The 20084-nt window shown below is 47.0% G+C and overlaps 1 protein-coding gene across 2 annotated transcripts in view; it reads right to left on the reverse strand.

The window, feature by feature from the left end:
* Positions 1-20084, reverse strand: part of STAC (SH3 and cysteine rich domain) — a 130520-nt gene that overhangs the window by 54238 nt on the left and 56198 nt on the right. The window contains exon 2 of one of the 2 annotated variants that reach the window (XM_036921566.2): positions 11932-12139. In XM_036921566.2, the coding sequence (XP_036777461.2) occupies positions 11932-12139 (208 nt within the window). Of the gene's footprint in view, positions 1-11931; positions 12173-20084 lie in introns of both variants that reach the window. The other variant, XM_036921565.2, reaches the window with a different exon arrangement.

A 20084-nucleotide genomic window follows, 5' to 3' on the forward strand; every position in this document is an offset into this window, starting at 1 on the left:
GGATCATCTTTCCTGGCCTATATTCCCCACTCCTTGCTACACTACATCTCTTCCAACCTCCTCTTTGCTTAAAAAAATTAATGGCATTCATTGTTTATAAATGCCTCTGTTGATCTTTCCTATTTCGGTTCCTGACTACTCGTGGAAAAACTCTCCCTATTTCCCCCCGCTTTCATCCGCACTGAGCTTTAAAAATAGCAATAGGGGTTGGGTTGGCTCAGGGCTTTGTGTTTGGAGTCCGTGGCCTTTGCCCTCTGGGTCATCAGTTCACATTGTAAAACCATGGCTGCCAAGCTTTGCTTCTGTTACTTATGTTTGGTGTAAAATTTTGAGAGGAGACGTCCTCCTGATTAATCACCACCTCATGACCATCTGGGAAGTATCTAGATCTGACACCCCTGACCCAGATATTAATAATCTCTGTTGCGCTGTCTTCTCCTATCATCTGGGGACTACAGTTTTTAGCCTCATTAGCTTTCTTCAGAATAGTTTTTCTAGCTTAAGGCTTGAGAATTTGTACTTTTCCTCAGATCCCCCTAGAATGGACTGGCCAATTTATGTTCTACCCCTTCCTTCCATCCCCAAAGTGCTTTCCTGGGAATTTGGTGTGTAATTAATGTCAACCTTTCATACGTACAGATAGCTTTCATAAGAGTAAAAGGTTTTTGAGTTTTATAGTCCACAAACAATATTCACTAGTATCACTTTACTTTTCAACAAATTCCATGAAGTAGGTATTGTTATTTTCAATTTCAGTTGAAAAACACTGGGACTGAGAGAAGGTGTAGGCGATCTCCTAAGTGCAGGGCCAGAATATGCCCAGCCAGCCCCTCTGCACCACTCTGCCTCCCTGCTGGCTCTCCTGCAGGTCTGTACTTTGAGTTTATTACCAGTGATCCACTTACAGATGTTCATCGGTGCCATCGGCAATGACTGTCGGGGGCAGAGAACAAAGTTTCACTTTCTACAAATCCGGCGGGACAAAGCCTTTACCTCTTGGTCTCTTGTTAGCTGTAGGATTTAGAGTAAGTGCCAAGCCAGGGAGCCCGGGTGTAATTCTTCAGGCAGTGGGTTGCATAGGCGTTCCTGAGCAGGCAATAATTCAGGGTCCGTTTGCTTTCAGCAGTGCATCGAGGGGATGAGGAGGTGGAAGTGGGCAGAAAGAACATAATCCAGGAAGTTCTTGAAACAGTTCACTGAGAGCTGAGCTGCAGGCTAGGCTGGGGTGGGAGCAGTGAGGAAGAGATGAGGGCCATGAGGGCCTGACTGCAGAGGAATCACAGAGCAGAGTCAACACAGTGTGCTCGTGCATGGGATTTCTGCAGAAAGGGTGCAGGGAGGAGTCAAAGGCGGCCTTGAGGCCCTGGCCAGGGAGCTGAGAGCGTGCAGGCACCACCTGCCCGGCAGGAGAGGACACTGGGAAAGTGGCTGACTTTACAGGGGAGATGCTTTTTCCACTGTGGGTACATCTAAGCATTTCCGCACTGATGAGGTGTCTGGGCAGCAAGGGTCTGGCAGCTGAAGGGAGAGACCAGACCTTGGAGGAGAGGATAGGCAGGCAGCAGCACGAGTCCCCGGGGCAGCAGGACAGGGGCACATGGAGAAGCAAGCACCGTGGCAGCTACTACCAGCTGAACACTATTGCTCTGGGGGCTGTCTCTTCTAATCTGTATACCAAGCTTATCAGCTAGGTATTTTTATTTCTATTTTTAAAATGAGAAAACTGATGCTCAGAAAATCTCCTTTTCAAGCAGGGGTATCAGGCTAATCTTGGGCAAAGTGATCAGTCCCTCTGGGTCACGCAGTCACATTGCCTGTCACTCCCCAGCTTTAATGAGTGGTTCCATTTGCTACACACACACACACACACACACACACACACACACACACACACACACACACACACACACACCCTTGCCTGATGCTTGGAGCCCCAGACACACACAAAGGGCTGTCCTATTTTTTTACGACTGGCCCAGTTCTGTCATTTTGTGATGTGGTACTACTGTGGCCACACAAGCAAAGGGACCATTTTCAAGTAGGTCAGGGGAGCGTTCCCTGCTACAGCAGCTGGATGGAAGCTCAGGGCACACATTTCCCAACAGTGATCCATCTCCCGTGTTTATAACCAGAGATGGACTGTGCCCATAAATCCTTCACCCCACAAAACAGAATTAACCATGGGTCCAAAGGCAGGCAACCTCTCTGCCCATGTCCGTCAAGGCTTGGTCAGCACCTCAAGCAGGAAGGGCACGAATCACAGTAACACAGTCAGGAAAAGGTTTCGCAACCTCAAGTTTAGAAAACGCTTCTTGTGCATCCAGGATTCACAGGAGTGTCTGCTTTCTGTCCACCCAAACTCCACCTTGAGTGATTTCTCCTTTCCTTCTGCCCTGGGCACATTTTTTATTTCCTGGCGGACGGGGCAAGGATGAAGCATAGTGAGTTTTGGAAGAATGTGGGAATATACACATGTAGAATACATCTGCTATGACACTGCTAACCAGCACCTAGCTGGTGACTTACAGGGAACGACTAAAAATTTAACAGAAGACCATCTTGAATCCTCACTCTCCTCTCTCTGGTTGGCTACTGAACACCATGAAAATACTTCCCTGTACCGTCCTTTCTTTCTGCTACAGTATGATCTTCAAAGGCTCCTAAAATAGAAATCTCTTCTCTGCAGCACGAATAGCATTGTTTTTCTGAAAGACCATTTCTATGCCATGATTCAAGAAATCACCAATGCACCTGCAAACACCATGATCTATAGTACAAGAGGGACAGCCTCTTTCTTTGGCTAGCTTTTTTGTTTTGTTTTTACAATTTTCTCCCAAATTTGACCACTTAGGACTTTAGTCAATTACCAGTAAAATAAACAGTTCGTGGGAATGGAGTTCTTTGTTTTCTTTCGTACAATGATAAGATAGCAGCAGTGTCTAGCAACTTGGGAAATTTTTATTTTTCTGGACAGCTGCGTGCATATAAAGATTCTTCTCCACTCCTTTCTTATTCTTAATAGTCATGAGATGTTCAAGGTTGGGGGGGTGGGGGAAGCGGTGTCCATGTTTCCTTAGCATCAGCATATGTGTCCACTAAGAAAAAAATTGTTTAGGAACACATGTAGAAGTATGAAACCAAGATGTGCTAGACCCCAACAGATTCTGTGGCTTTCTAACTCCCCCAAACTGGTCCCCCAGGTGGGGTTCAGATATTCTCCCATGAGTGATGTGCTTCAGGACAGCTCTGGATGTGGGTAGGGGTGGGAAGCCCTTGGAAGGCAGGACAGTGCATCAGGAGGCCCCTCAGACCCGCCTTGTTCACTGAACGCCACAGTTGGCCATGGGGGGAGGCCCAAGGGGTCTTCAGCTTTAAGTGGCAGGGGCTCCTTCTCGCGTCTTCCAGTTTCCAGGTAATTTCTGTTCCCTTTCCCTTTGCTATGCCTCAGTGTTCCCACTTGACACTTTGTAGATGGTAGATATCAACACAGGGCTGTGCACTCCATTGGCGCTCGGTGTTCAATGATAAATGGTTACGCAGATTATCTGCTGTCCTACTTTTTAAATTCTGAATATTTTGTTTGTGTACCATAAAAACAATCACAACCACAGTTCTGACAGTGAGAGTTCTCAGTGGGTGAGCACTCACTGATCCCTTCATTCACTCATGTAACAAACCAATTCATCCTGAGCAGCCAGGCTTCCTGCCCAGTGAACTGCGGCAATCAGGCATAGCTCCACCCTCTGCATTTACACTGTCACCTCTGCGTGCACCTCGTCTGTGTGACTGCATTCCGTAACCTGCCACCTCTACTCCTTTCAACAATGCCATAAGGGAAGACATGTTTTGAAGGATTATACTGTGTTAACAGAAGACACTGATAGTTACAGTATCTAGGTTTATATCTAGACACTGTAGATATAGACAGTATCCACTTTTGGTTGACAATCAAATATGAGAAAACAAGATATTATGGTAAAGGAGTCAACAGAAGAAATTATAAAAAATTGGGAGAACATGTGGGGAGTATGGAGGAGCAAAAAATAAAATTTTGCAATCCAAGTCCTTCTGGGGGAATGATTAATGATCACAGTGCAGCAGTTCCCAGATCTTGGGACTTCAAGGACCAACAGAGGGGAGAGTGTGCTGCCAGCCTCAGTGAAAGCAGGGTGGGCAGGGAAGCAAAGCCACAGAGTGAGGCCGAGGGGCATCAAGTAGAAGGGACAAGAAGCCCTGAGCTGGACGTGCTCCCCAGTCAGCCCCCATCATCAGCCAAGCAAGGGGGGCTCATGGCACTTCACTCCCTTATGCCTTTGCTACTCATGTTCTTTTCCTGAAAAAGATTACACATACTTTGAACAATTAAGAAACAAAACAAAAGCAAGAGCTTAAGAATGGAGATGCTATGTAATAATAAAACTGGTGGTAAATATTAAAATCAGTTCAAATTAGAAATGTCTAAAGAGATATATAAATCTAGCCATAAAAAGTACGTCTATCCTAAGATTTATACTCAGTCAAGGGTTTGAATTGTGAAACATTGAAATAACGATAAAACTTTGGATCAACAAGAGTGCCATACTTAATTTTCAAAAACAAGAAGTGGAAACACTTGTGCTGGCAGAGTGCGAGCTGGGATAAAAATTGGGCAAGCTTATCTGGAATAAAAGAGGAATCAAACTATCGTGTTTATTTTTACTTTTTAGTAACTCGAGAAATGTAGAATAAAGTGTATTTTTTGAAAGCCTCAGAGGTAATCATTAGGAGAAAAATAAATTATATCCAAAACATGGAGATTATGAAAGGAAAGAACACTCAAACCACGCATGGCTAAGTCCCCCAACACACTCACACACACAAAACAGAAGGAAACAGGAAACACAAAATAGAAATGCTACACTAATAGATGGAGGGGAAAGCCAAATATTTCACTCCTAATAATGAATGCAAATCCAAAAATCTCTTCTGTTTAAGCATAAACATTCAGAGTGGCAAAAAGAAATCTAAAATCTGCTTGTGTTTAATTTTAAATGAAGCATCTAGAAAACATGACAAAAAGGTTTAAAGTTAAAGGTAGATAAAAGAATATAAGGCAAATATAAAAAGAAAAACTAGGATGGGGTATTATAACAGTGAGATTCATGGTAACAGTATTACATAGGGTGGGATGTCATTTTATTTGGCTCTGCATATAATTCACAAGGGAGACATCTCCCTTTGTGTGCTAAGTAACTTTGCATTAAAATACGCAACACAAAGGGGAAATGAAGAAAAAGATGGCAGATGAGGAAATAGGGCGTCTGAGCTTTGCACTGGGCAGGCTGGAGACCTGATGTACCTGAGAGTGACTTTCAGAGGGATTGGGGATTTTTCCATGCTCTTCTTCTGTTTTGTTTTTACTTTGCTTCTATTTCTGTTGGCTGGTATTTGAGAGCAGAGTATTTTTCCCACTCACTAATGACTATTTTTTAAATACTGACTATGGGCCAGGTGTGTACTGCGCTGGCTGCTGTGGGAACAGGCACACAGAAGCCTGATCAACGTTTGCAAGGGACTGACCACGTCCAGTCTGTTCGAGAAATGACATGGAAGTTCAGAGGAAAGGAGTGGTCAACAAAGAACTGGAGAAGCATTTCATTTGGGTCCTAGTAAATCTGGGACTGGTATGGATGGAGAGATGGAGCAGGAGGACCTTCCAGATATTCCAGAATGAGCAGCAAAATGCCAGGGCATCGAAAATGGGCTCAAAAACAATGCAGGACCATCCACAGCGAATAGGGTATCTGAGGCAGGGTGGCGAGTGTACTTCAGGCAGTCTTCCCCACCTCCTCCCACCCTGCCTTCTCATTGGCGAGCAGGTGAAGGATTTGTACATTTTCAAAGCGATAACTTGCAGGTCCTGTGTGATGCCCCAGAGCACAGCACTGGCCCCTAACAGGTGCAGCTTCCATTTCTGGGTGAGACTCTAAATAATTCCTTCCTTGGAGCCCACCAATACCCATTTCTGCTCAATCTTTTCTGGAAGGAATGTGGTTTATACTTTCTTTTAAGTGATCTTCAATGAGAGATTTCTTAAAATACATAATGCTTGCTTGGCAGCAGGCTTAAATTTTGGGGAAACTCATTAGATGCTAGCTTATAAGTATTTTGTGTCCCTTTAACTGCTGCATATAATGTTCTCTGAGAACACTGGACCTGAACTGAGGTCTTAGTAGGTCTTCAATGATTTGCCACCACAGGCAGCAGAAAGGCTGACTCACTGTGTACATGAAAGGAATCCAGGCCAGAGTGTTCAATAGCTGCCAAGTGGAATTAGGGAACATTAGAAGTTCGGAGGGAGAACTCCTCAGTTGCAACCCATGTGCTACACTGCCTCTGTTCTCCACTACTGGCACCCGGTCATTCTCAGGATAGCAGGACTTCAAAGTGCTAACGTGCTATGAATGTCCAACGGGAGTACAGCGTACAGCATTTTCTGAACATATTTTACTGTGGAAAATTCCCCTTCCCCAAAACTATGGAGCCCTCTGGAATTACTTTTATAAGCTGTTCCCTGTTAGTGTCCTGAACTCTGCCACACTCTATCTTCCATCACCGGGGCCCCAACTGAGCCTAAACCCTCCTCCTCTTCAGCTCTTTGATGACAATGATCAGGTTCCTCAAAGTCTTTTCCAGGCCCAACCCTGCCATCTCCTGCAAAGATTCCTCCTTGGGTAGGGTCATCATCTCCTTACCCAACTGCATTCCAGTTTCACTTACTTTCCCTTAAAATTATGATTCTTTCAGGAGGGTGGGAATACAAAGAAATTACCTGTGTGGGCCTGGGCATCTCATTGCATTTTTGTCTTTCAGTAGAAAAGTAGCAATTAAGTGATTGCTGCCTTTAAGCAGTTAAGGCACCAGGGCTTAACAATCCCACTGGATAAACCACTGAGGTCTGGGTACTGCATTTTCACAATAACATGGCCCAGAGGATAATATCCGTTTGCTTCAGAAGAAGGTTCCAGAGAGCAATTATATTTGCTTATAATAAACTGCACAGCTCCTAAAACAACTGTCCAGTTATAGGTTGATGGCAACTCAGAGCTTTAATTTCATTCTGAGAATACACAGATTTGCCGTCTGCTTTTTAACATTCCCTTGGTTTCCTTTTGACCTTTCCTAAAGAGACAACTTCATTGGTGAGTGGAGCTACTTTGCCTGTTCAGTCTTATGCACACATGTATATGTGTGTATATTTTATATATATATACTCATGTATATATATATATACATGTTTTCCTTTCAAGGTTTGGTTAATATTTTATAGGTCAGAAAACAAACTATACTGGTCAAATAAGAACAGAGTAGAGTCCTGGGCTCAGTGTAATGTAACATTTTCTCACATGTTACTCATTACAATGGTGATGCAAGGTTATAGGTACAGCAGTGTCAAGGCCTGCCTGCATTTCAAACCCATTCCTCATGGAGGATGCTGTTACACTGCATCACTGGACTTGGTTTCCATTCAGAGGTGCTGTGGGGCTTGTCCAGATCAGTCATCCTGCTGAAGCCTGAGGGCTCCCTGCTCAGCCTCACAGGCGCCCTTTCTTCAGGGAACTGTTCTCTACCTGGTGGGATGCCACCACTCCTCCAGGGGGCCGCCATGGCCCATGGCTGAGTGACTGAATACACAAAGGCTGGCCCCCTGGTCCCCCCTGAGCTGATACGGTCCGTGCCCCAGAGCTCTGCGAGCGGCATCATGGGACACACATACCCTCACTTGGGTTCCTCCCCCGTCCCCTTGCTTCTCTGAGTCCCCTTCTTCTGAGGGCACTTCCCATAAGAATGTCTGTCTCAGGCCCTGTTTTAAGACAAAGCTGTTATTTTCCCTGGTGGGTGCCACTTGGACACTCTGAAAGTGAGTGGTCCTTTGACTGTGGAGTGACTGTATAAGGAAATGTGAAGTTCTAGGCAATGAAATCCAGCTGTTTTGCTAAACACTTGCTTAGAAAATAGGAGACTGTTTAATATGCGGTGTCTTCTAAGTGGACACCAACTAAACACATTTAGTTAAAGATAGCTTTGGAAGCAAGGTATCTGGCAGTAAGTAGAAAAATGGAGTCCCTTGGAAAGCCCTCCTTAATTGATGGCATAGCCTCACGCACCAAGTTATGTTAGCAATTCATGTGGACTCATTCCAGTCTGAAGTTTCAGTGAGGTGCAGATTACCACAAGGAAACTCAGTGCTCTCCTGAACTGAATCATGGTGAAGACAGAGGACATACATGGTACAGTTAGTTGATGCACAGTGAAGCTGGGCCCCCTCCCCTAACTCCCACTGCCAAGGCCTGAGGATGGCAAGAGGGGGTCCGCCTGGCAGAGGAAGTATGTCCATCTAACCGAGTACAGAGGGTTGTCCTAGTCTAAGACTGGGCCTTGCGTCTGGCTGACTCAGAGGCTGGGGCATCTGGCATTGGGGATGATGGGTGTACCTAACTGCCTACTTCTCTCATGCCTCCATGAAAGGTTGGGTTGGTCATCTTTGGCTTGCATAGGTGACTAAATTTTCTGGAAAGGCATAGTCTAAAGAGGTGGCTGTGAAGGGTAGCACTGTTCCGGGGGCCAGGTGGGATTAGCAGGAGGCTGTCCACCGCACCTGCTTACCCGAGGGGCCTGGCCGGTCGGGGAGGTGCAGGCTCGGGTGTCAAGCCCAAGGGAAGGACAACAGGGGATGAGTTAGGGAGGGAAAGAGGTAAGGAAATTAGAACGAGGTAGGCAGGAAGAAGGCTGGGGGCCTGTCTACTTTTACGGGTCACTTACTTGGGTCAAATGTCCAGCCTTTCCAGCTTAAAGGCGCAGGCAGCCAGGCAGGACATGAACGTCACACCTTGTAGACCCAACCCGAGTGTCCGCTCCAACTCAGAAACCCTAGGCAGGGAGGAGGCCAGATTCCTTTTGTTTTTAAACAATACCTATTAGCTAGAAGCTGCATAAATGAAATTTGGTTTTTCTTGGCCATCATTATACGACCTTTGGTTCTCAGTTGAAAGGAAAAAATGTGCTTTAATATGTTCTCTAAAATGTCATTGTAAGGGGCTAACAGCAGGTGGTCCTTCCCTAGAACTTAGAATATGAAGGTGGCCTGCGGCTTAAAGGAAGTGGATCCTCAGGTGATTATGCGGAGAGGCAGGGCTAGGGGTGAAGGCAGGGGCAAGAGGACAGGCCCTCTGGGCTCCTCTGTCTCAGGCGGAAAAGCACTGTGCACTGCTCTGGGAGGGCAAGACATTTACCCGCCTCTCCTCCACCTCCCTCCTCTCCTCCCCTCTCTCCTCATCTCCCTCCTCCCCTCTCTCCCTTTCCCTCCTGCCTCACAGCTTCTCTAATTCCTGCTTCTTTCCTAGGAGGACTTACTATTTGCTTTGCTTTGCTTTCACCTTTGAAAATAGAAGTGTGCTTTGCTGATCTGTTTCATCTAAGATAAGAAGGCAGCTACAATACAAATTTAATTCTCATAAGGGAAAAGTATAGAGTAATTCTCTTTAGCACAGGACACGTTTTTTGTGTGACTTCTTCAAAATCGTCTCTGTACCTGAGGTGCACCTAGAACCCTCTTTAGTAATGACTATGACATTCCTCAAAGGTGAACCCACTTCTGTCGCTCCTTCTAAAAACACATGATCTGTTTGTCTTTTCACACTCCTCACAGTGAGATTTACAATAGGGACTCACTGGCAGCTATTCAGAGGGTTATAAACAGCACTGCCTTGAAAAGGCTTGCGGCTATCTGCATGGAATTAGAAGTGACGCATCAGATTCAGAAGACCATTAAGCAGACAGAAAACAGAGGTGGAGGCCCAAGTGCCTAAGTACCCTGAGAGACCCCCTCCTGCCTTGAGGTGCTGGACTTCTAAGTAGTTGTTACACAGCATTATGGTGGAAATCCTTAGCTGTTATACGCAGGGTTCTTAAGTGTGGCTTGCTTAAAGGAAGAACATGAATTATAGTGATGGGAAAACAGAGTGTGAATAGACCATGCTTTTCTGAAGATGAGGAGATGTTTTGAGGGTATGGTGGCAGGAGTGGTCAATGTTGCTCCCCATTTTGAATATCCCACCCCTTAACTGGGTCTTGGCCGAGGCTGAATAGAATTGCAGAACTGCCTTCTTGGCCATATTGGAAACTACTGATATGTCCAAGTTCAAGGATGACAGACATCAGCCTCCATGGAAAGAAACAAACACCCCAGTCTCATTTCAAAGACTAGCCAGTCATTCAGGAAGAGAAGATCTTTCAGAGGACCAGCACCTGACACAAGTTAAGCCATTCTTGACTCACAGGACAGCCATTCAATTGCAGGTCAGGTCATCAGTTGAATGGTTACATTCTCACTGACCTTTACCCCCTGTTCCCAACCCTTCCCACTAAAGCACCTAGACTGAGTCTCAACTCTTCTAACGTGGTATTTTGACACATCACAAATCTTTCCCACACTGAACCCCCAGAGTTTCCTCACGGCTTTGTTTTGGCACACCACTCACTATTCTGGCCCCTGTCCTCTGGATGCCCATTTGCTTGCTCACATCCCTCATAAAATATGAAATGCAGGATCCTCAAGCCACATGCAAAACACTGCTGGGTAGATGAGAGATGAATTGCTTCTTGTTATCTGGATATTATTTTTTCAATTATTTATGGTGATTAAGTTAAAAAATTTTCTGTTAAACTAATTTGGCTTACCCTCTATATCTTTCTATGCCTCAGGAGAGTAATGGTTATTTTCTCCTTTAAAAATGACAGTGATGCCAACTGCAATGGGCTCCCTTGATTGACAGTCTTCTGGATGCTTGCACTTTTCCTCTGCCAGCTCATTAACCCATTCAAAACCCTGAGGGTGGTGCTATCCTCTCCATGTACAAGGAAGACACAGGTTCAGAGAAGGCAAGTCCCTGGCACTAGGTCACACAGCAACATGGGGCTCAGATCCAGGCCCTCTGACTACACACTCATGGTCTTTTTACTATCCTCCCTCATCTCATTTTATCTGGGAAGGGAAAAGGCTAATTATGTCATGGGAATAGCCAGTAGCAAAATATGGGTCATAGTTCTTCCTAGTCTGTGCATCAAACAGAAAGGTACCTCTTGGCCCGTTTGGGATGCCAATGGCCTCACTATGTGACATTACAAAGCCATCAGCAGGAATACAACAATCACATTATTGGCATCAAAGCCAGGATGGACAGAGGCCAGTCTTGTGATCTTCAAGGTTTCCTCTGTTGTGGACACTGTGGCTCCTGGTCCTGATGCCCTTTCCTGGGAGTTGGGGTGTAATGGTGGCTGAAGTACTCTTTGCTCCCTGGTTCAGTGCCTCCCGGAGGTCCCCTCGCCCCAGAATGATCTCTCCCACCATGTGCCTGTGTGGGTCACTTCCTGTAATTCACCCAGCAACAGTTCCCCACCCAGGCTACTCCAGAGAGACAGCACCATACACAGGGTAGGGGGAGCTGCAGGTGGCGCTCAGATCCCCCTGCAGGAATGAAGCACCTGGTCCCCACCTGCCTGGGCTCAGTGGCTTCACACCGATATTTCCCCTCTATCTGCCTGTGGCTAAAAAGAGCTGCTCTGTTCAAGATCCTGCCCAACCCTGGGGCTGCCCATATGCAGTGAGGTGACATGCGGGTACCAAGTCCCAGACCTCTGGCCTCAGTGCAGGATGATGGTGGTGGAGGACTTCAGGGCTCCTGGGGGATCAGCTGAAGACTTTGTTCCATGCACATCACCACCCAGCTCCCCCATGTCCAGTCCAACCCCTTTCCTTCCCATAGACCCTCCTGAACAATCCTCTGCAGGTGAATCTCTGAGGCTCAAGCCTGTGGGGCCTGGAGCTGCCACACCCTCACTGCGGCTTTGCAGGGGTGCTGGGACCTGAAGGAAAGGCAGGGAAGGCCTTACCTACAATCATGTGGTTGCAGACGTCACAGAAAGTGGGCTTCTTGAAGATGTACTCCTGAAAGGCATGGGCCTTGCCGCCGGGGTGAGGGCCAGCCTTGGTGGGTGTGGGTGCCAGGCTCCCAGGGGACTCAGCCAGTGAGGGCAGCTTTCCATCGCTGTTGGCTGGCTGGAAGAAGTTGTCAGCACTTTTGCTCCGTAAACTCTTGGTCTTGAAAGAAAGTGATCGTTTTAGTTTCTGGAGCTGCAATGCAACGACAGAACAGACTCTCTTACCATTGAGCCTGCAGACTATGCTGGGGGTGAGGTCTGCTCCTCGCCGGCCCCCTGTGCCCGCAGCCCCAAGGAGCTCTCACCCGGCCTGTGCGGGTGGTGACCGGGGCTCAGGAGGCATTTGGCGGCCCCGCGCCCGACCCCAGGCTAAGCCAGACCACAGTACGACACTCCTGGTGGCTTGTGCTTCCACCCCTGCTCCTCCTACCCCCTTCCTCCTCGGGGTCCTACCAGTGTGCTGTCCAGATGGCCCACCACACTGGGGTTTTGATACCATTTGCCTCATGAATTTGAATCACTGGAAATATAAAGTGTAAGATCTTCTGGGCTCAGAGGCTGGGTCTGTAATATGGGGCCCCTGCTGGCCTTTGTCTTATGGACACTTAGCAGCAGACACTTGTTTCTACACAGGAGAGCCACGTCTGAGCCAGAATCAATCTGGTTGAATTACCCACAGAACACAAACCAGAAACTCTCAAGCCTGCTTGGGTCTGAAGGTGGAATTACCTGTTTGACTTCTGTGCTCTTCCCCCGGCCCTGCTGCTTATGTCTGGTCAACTAGATAATTTCTCATTTGCCTTTGGGACTCAAGAAGAGGCACCCAAATAGGTTTGGAAAAGCATTAACTCTGAGAGGTCTCTGAGTATGGTCCAGTCCACACTGCCAACACAGCCTTCACGTTGAATCTAGAAGAATCTTTCGGCAACACAGAAAGGAGTGTGAACCTGTTGTTTAAAATCCTTCGTGGAGTCTCATTTGTTCTTAAAGGTAAAGAGCTCCATGTCCTGGGTCCCGGGATGGGTACGGGCAGAGTCTGGGTGCCTCCTGTCCACCTTACTCTGTCCATCCCAGCCCCAGTGGCCTTCTGAGTCCAGTATGTGCTATGCTTTTTCATCACCAGTGCTTAGTACATAGTTTCCCCTCTGTCCAGTAAGACATATGAACCACTTAGGAGCTGCACGACCTCAGCAGGCCACTTCAGCTTTAAGATAGTTTCCTTTGAAAGTCAAGATGTTTTTTTTTTTCTTTCAGTTTGGGTTGGTATAGTGTATTCTTGGTTATCAAAATACATAGTTTGGGGGCTTTAAAATGTTAAATATTCATGATGTGTGAAAAAGCATGATGCATAACTACAATCTTAATTACATAAAAATGGATGCTTAGTTGTGTAGATTCACACATGGGACCTAGTAAGAACACATCAAACTGAAATGCTTGTGATTATGGATGACTTTGTTCTTTGCTTCTTGGGGTTTTCAGTTTCCTATTATCTCACATGTTAACTTTTAAAAAATAAATGAAAAGCCTGCAAAAAAAAAAAAAAGATAGTTTCCTTTGTAGGGGACTTCCCATGAGGCTTTGCTGTTGCCTGAATTAATGTCTGTGGCCCAACACTGCAGACACAGTGGTCCTAAGCACACTCTCCTAATAAAGGCCTCCATCGGGGGTGGTCAAACACTCCTCCAGGACACACAAGTTCATCAGGAGCACGTGGTGGTCTTTAGTACTTGGGGGAGACTGCAGAAGTGGTTCACTTTTCTAGCTGTTCCCCTTTCCCACCCTGCTTTGCAATGTGACTACATCTCAAAGGTGGAGTAGGTTTCCCCACTCTTGAATCGTGTTGGTTTTGGGAATTTGACAGACAGAAGGTGGCAGAAGCAACTTTAAGCCAGTTCCAAGCCCAGACCTCAAGATGCATGCTTCTGTCCTCCCTCTTAGAAACCTGCCAGACCCCCAAAGCAGAGCCCCCCTGCTTTCCTGCTGGGAATCAAGGAGTCTGGGTGAGAGAGAAAACTGTCCAGCTGAGTCCCACTCTAAGTGCCAATCCACAAAATCATTGCCTGGTGTTTTAATCTGTTAAGGTGGGTACACTTTCTGGCATGGGGTGGTGTTATGCTTCTTTGCCCATGTGAAGTTGGCTGTGGCTGTGTGAAGCCAGCTCTCCCCACAGGGAGCCAGACCTTGCAGGACCCCTAGGGAAGCCTCCTAAGGGGGCAGATATCAGCTAGAGAGGGCTGGCTGGGGGCAGCAGCTCCCACCCGACAGGAAGGTCAGAAGGAGTGGCCAGCCAAGCCTTTTGCTTCTTTCCCTCTGGCCTGAAGCCCAGACCCCCCAGAGGGGCTGGAACTGCCGAAAGAGGAGGCAGAAGGAAGCACACCTGAGTTACTCCGGGGCTGTTTGTCACTGCCCACAGCCCACACATCCTGACGGATAGAGGAGAGCAGGCTCATGAAGGCTTGGGAGCATGGTATTTATTTTGAAGAGGACCCTTCATCTCCAGCGAAGCTAAGAGAGGCTGTGAAACCTGGCTCGCTGAGACTGGGCTGCACCCAGGCAGAACCTGGAAGCAGGGAACAAGCAGAACAGCCCTCCCACTGCAAACCGGGCTGGAGGTGGGGGAAGGGAGACTTAAACAGGAAGTGAGATTGGAGTTTCTTTCAGATGGGTTTTATTAAATTAAAGTGACCAGGAAGGTAAGGACTCTGCCAAGATTTTGTCATGGGCTGTGCAACCCAGGGGGAGGGAGGTTTATCAAAGCAAATACCATCACATAAAAAGTAAAGTCCTTTTCTGTACCCCTCTACCCTCCAACAGAGTTCAGATGGTGCAATAAATTGGCTATGCTCATGTCAAAAATAGGATAAACACCTTCCCTGGGTATACGGGGGAACTGCCGTGGAGGGCACAGGATGACTTCGAGGGGGCTGTGAATTGTGCAATGGGAGGAGGAGTCCCAGGGGGCAGGGGAGGGGGCCGGAGCAGGGCCTGGGCCGAGGCTTCACCACGCCATCTGTCCTCATTTGCCCCGAGACTACTCAGTGAAGACATTGGTCTTTCACCTCTGCAGAAATGGAGGCTGGAGAGGGTGAGGTGCTTGCCAAGGTCACATAGCTTATGTAAGTCAAGACAAGAGTTCAAGGTTAAATCCGCCTTCCTCTAACCCCCACCCTCTTCCCACAGTAGTGAGCTGGCAGGGGATGGGTGGGGGAAGGAGGAGGGAGGCTCCTCATCCCCCCAGGGATGGACCCACTCCTAGCTGGCATTGAGTGGAGTGCGGGGAGCGATGTGGAATGGGAAAAAGCATCTACTTCCTTGGGAGCCATTTCCTTTATTTTATATATTTAGAATTTCTTAGAAGTCATAAAGGCGCCTGCCTGGTTGTCAGAGGGGGACATCAGGCATTGCGGTGCAGCCTTCTGCGGAAGGACAGGGAACGCACTGGGGCGGTGTCTGCAGGGTAGTCTGGTCCCCCTCCTGTGCTAACATGTGTCAGTACCCCCTTCAGACCCTCTGCCATGGGTATTCTGTGCTCCCTGGAAGTTCAGTATGATGTCAAGAAACCTGTGGCATTTTACTTGTCTTGTGGGCTGTGGCTGGAAATTGCATCAGCCCTTGGGAGCCTGCCTGCCTGCAAAGCAGAGAATTTGCATTGGAGGCCAATGTGACGTTTCCTATTCAAGTGGCCAGTGTAAAATAAATGCTGCAGGCCAAACAAAGTCTGAGCAGTGAACCTGAAGGAGCATGCTTTCTCCAATTATCCCTAAGGACCAGAGGCCAGAAAGGAACACAGGAGATGCAAAAACAGAAGCAAACGTTAATACTGGCACAGGTAGCAACGTGGTTTGCTTCCACACACCCCCAGCCAGGCTCCACTCTTTTGGAATGACAATGGTGGAAGGAGCAGATATTCTGGAATGCGACAAACTGCTCTGTGGACTTTGCTTCCTGACACCACTGAGAAACTGTGGGTGTGAGGTCACTCACCCATTTATTAAATAATTCATTCCATGAAGATTTATTGTGCCACTGCTGTGAGCCAGGTACAGCTCCTGGTTTTTGGAATTTACCAGTGAAAAAAGGAAAATCCTTCCCCTGGAAGTGATAAAGCCTAGTGGGCGAGACAGAAACTAAGCAAATACTCAGAGGTGTATATAATATGAATTTGGGTAGGGATAAGGGCTACGATGGCAATGAAAGCAGAGCCAGGCTCTGGGAGGTGACAGGGAAGGCTGACCTGGCAGGTGACATGGGAGCAAGGACATGAAGGGAGTGAGGGTGTAAGCTACTCTGGGGAAGAGGATTTGGGCAGTGGGCAAACCAGGGGCAAAAGTCCGAACAGGAGCACAAGGTGGGTGTGCCTGCAGAATCCCAGGGGTCAGGTTGCCTGCAGCAGAGCAGTGAGTGCCACAGAGGTGGAGAGGCTAAGGGCTGGCTTGGAGCTGAGCCTCGTGAGTCACAGCGAGGACTTGGGAATTCATCCTACCGGTGATGGCTTGAGCAGGGAGGTGATAAGGTCTGCGTTTTATTTTAAAGCATCATTCCAGCTGCTGTGGAACTGGCCGCAGGAGGGCAAGATGGGGCAGGGAGACCAGCTGGGAGACTCTCACAGTCGCCCTGGTGAGAAGCAGCTGGCTTGACCTCCTGCAGTTATGGTAAGATACGGCTGGACTGGGGGCATATTCTGGAGGTAGAGCCAATTGGGCTTACTGAGGGATTGGATGTAGAGTATGAAGGAAACAGGGGAATTTAGAGGGCTGTAAGGTTTCTGACTTGAGCAATTGGGCGAATGGAGGCCCATCCACTGAAAAGGAGAAGCAAGTTGGTGTCAGGATGTGCAGAGGGGATCAGGACTTTATTTCGGATAAGCTATGTTTGACATGTTCATTTGGAATTCAAGCGGAGCCACCAAGTAGGCGCCTGGACATGGTTCAGGGGTGCAGGCAACAGGGCCAGGCTGGAGATGCCTTTGGGAGCCATCACCAGGAAGGTGGATGGGGTCTGAGGACAGAGACCTGCAGCGCTCCAATGTTTAGAGGTCAAGATTAAGAGGGACGGGAGAGAGGGGAGCCAAGATGGCGGCGTGAGTAGAGCAGCGGAAATCTCCTCCCAAAACCACATATATCTATGAAAATATAACAAAGACAACTCTTCCTAGAATAAAGACCAGAGGACACAGGACAACTTCCAGACCACATCTACCCCTGTGAGAAACCAGTGCCTCGTAAAGGGGGTAAGATACAAGCCCCGGCCCCACGGGACCCAAGCACACCTTCCTCCAGCTCCCAGAGGGAGAAGAGCAGGCAGAGCGGGAGGGAGACGGAGCCCAGGACTGCCGAACACCCAGCCCCAGCCATCTGGGCCAGAGCGCAGACACAGTATATGCCCAGGGGGCCCTGGATACTAGGGAAACAGGGCAGCAAGAACAGTGAGCGGGTACCGGAGGCCTGGCGCGGAGGACATAAGAAAAGCGAGCGGCCATTTTTTTTTTTTTTTTGCTGTTTTGTTTTGGCGAGCGCTGTTTGGAAGTCTTAAAGGGATAGGAAGCCCAATACTAGGGAAACAGGGCAGCAAGACCGGTGAGCAGAGGCCTGAGGCTGGCGCCGGAGAATAAAGAAAAATGAGCGGCCATTTTTTATTTTATTTTTTTATTTTTTTGATTAAAAAAATTTTTTTTTTTTGTGGTCGTTTTGTTTTGGTGGGTGCTTTTTGGAAGTCTTAAAGGGGCAGGGTGGGACACTTAATCCAGAGGTAGGGAATCCGGGATCTCTGGGCACCCTAATCCCCTGGGCTGCAGGGAGCAGGGAGGCCGCTTACGGAGATAAATAGCCTCCCAGCAGCTCCTGCTCCAACGCGACTCCACCATTTTGGAGTAGCTGCCCAAGCCAGGCCACGCCCACAGCAACAGCGGAGATAAACTCCATAGCAGCCGGGCAGGAAGCAGAAACCCTGTCTGCGCGCAGCTGCCCAGCACAAGCCACTAGAGGCCGCTGTTCTCCCAGGAGAGGAGGGCCACAAACCAACAAGAAGGGAAGTTCTTCCAGCCGTCACTCGTCCCAGCTCTGCAAACTATTCCTATCACCATGAAAAGGCAAAACTACAGGCAGACAAAGATTACAGAGACAACACCAGAGAAGGAGACAGACCTAACCAGTCTTCCTGACAAAGAATTCAAAATAAAAATCATAAACATGCTGACAGAGATGCAGAGAAATACGCAAGAGATATGGGATGAAGTCCGGACGGAGATCACAGATGCCAGAAAGGAGATTACAGAAATGAAACAAACTCTGGAAGGATTTATAAGCAGAATGGATAAGATGCAAGAGGCCATTGATGGAATTGAAACCAGAGAACAGGAACGCATAGAAGCTGACATAGACAGAGATTAAAGGATCTCCAGGAATGAAACAATATTAAGAGAACTGTGTGACCAATCCAAAAGGAAAAATATCCGTATTATAGGGGTACCAGAAGAAGAAGAGAGAGGAAAAGGGATGGAAAGTATCTTTGAAGAAATAATTGCTGAAAACTTCCCCAATCTGGGGGAGGAAATAATCGAACAGACCACGGAAATACACAGAACACCCAACAGAAAGGATCCAAGGAGGACAACACCAAGACACATAATAATTAAAATGGCAAAGATCAAGGACAAGGAAAGAGTTTTAAAGGCAGCTAGAGAGAAAAAGGTCACCTATAAAGGAAAACCCATCAGGCTAACATCAGACTTCTCAACAGAAACCCTACAGGCCAGAAGAGAATAGCATGATATATTTAATGCAATGAAACAGAAGGGCCTTGAACCAAGGATACTGTATCCAGCACGACTATCATTCAAATATGATGGTGGAATTAAACAATTCCCAGACAAACAAAAGCTGAGGGAATTAGCTTCCCACAAACCACCTCTACAGGACATCTTACAGGGACTGCTCTAGATGGGAGCACTCCTAGAAAGAGCACAGCACAAAACACCCAACATATGAAGAATGGAGGAGGAGGAATAAGAAGGGAGAGAAGAAAAGAATCTCCAGACAGTGTATATAACAGCTCATTAACCGAGCTAAGTTAGGCAGTAAGATACTAAAGAGGATAACCTTGAACCTTTGGTAACCATGAATGTAAATCCTGCAATGGCAATAAGTACATATCTTTCAATAGTCACCCTAAATGTTAATGGGCTGAATGCACCAATCAAAAGACATAGAGTAATAGAATGGATAAAAAAGCAAGATCCATCTATATGCTGCTTACAAGAAACTCACCTCAAACCCAAAGACATGTACAGACTAAAAGTCAAGGGATGGAAAAACATATTTCAAGCAAACAACAGCGAGAAGAAAGCAGGGGTTGCAGTACTAATATCAGACAAAATAGACTTCAAAACAAAAAAAGTAACAAGAGATAAAGAAGGACACTACATAATAATAAAGGGCTCAGTCCAACAAGAGGATATAACCATTCTAAATATATATGCACCCAACACAGGAGCACCAGCATATGTGAAACAAATACTAACAGAACTAAAGGGGGAAATAGACTGCAATGCATTCATTCTAGGAGACTTCAACACACCACTCACCCCAAAGGATAGATCCACTGGGCAGAAAATAAGTAAGGACACGGAAGCACTGAACAACACAGTAGAGCAGATGGACCTAATAGACCTCTATAGAACTCTACATCCAAAAGCAACAGGATATACATTCTTCTCAAGTGCACATGGAACATTCTCCAGAATAGACCACATACTAGGCCACAAAAAAAGCCTCAGTAAATTCCAAAAGATTGAAATCTTATCAACCAACTTTTCAGACCACAAAGGCAAAAAAAATAGAAATAAACTGTACAAAGAAAGCAAAAAGGCTCACAAACACATGGTGGCTTAACAACACGCTCCTAAATTATCAATGGATCAATGACCAAATCAAAATGGAGATCCAGCAATATATGGAAAAAATGACAACAACACTAAACCCCAACTTCTGTGGGACACAGCAAAAGCAGTCTTAAGAGGAAAGTATATAGCAATCCAAGCATATTTAAAAAAGGAAGAACAATCCCAAATGAATGGTCTAACGTCACAATTATCGAAATTGGAA

Source organism: Manis pentadactyla, chromosome 14 (assembly GCF_030020395.1).
Source record: "Manis pentadactyla isolate mManPen7 chromosome 14, mManPen7.hap1, whole genome shotgun sequence".
NCBI classification, from domain to species: Eukaryota; Metazoa; Chordata; class Mammalia; order Pholidota; family Manidae; genus Manis; species Manis pentadactyla.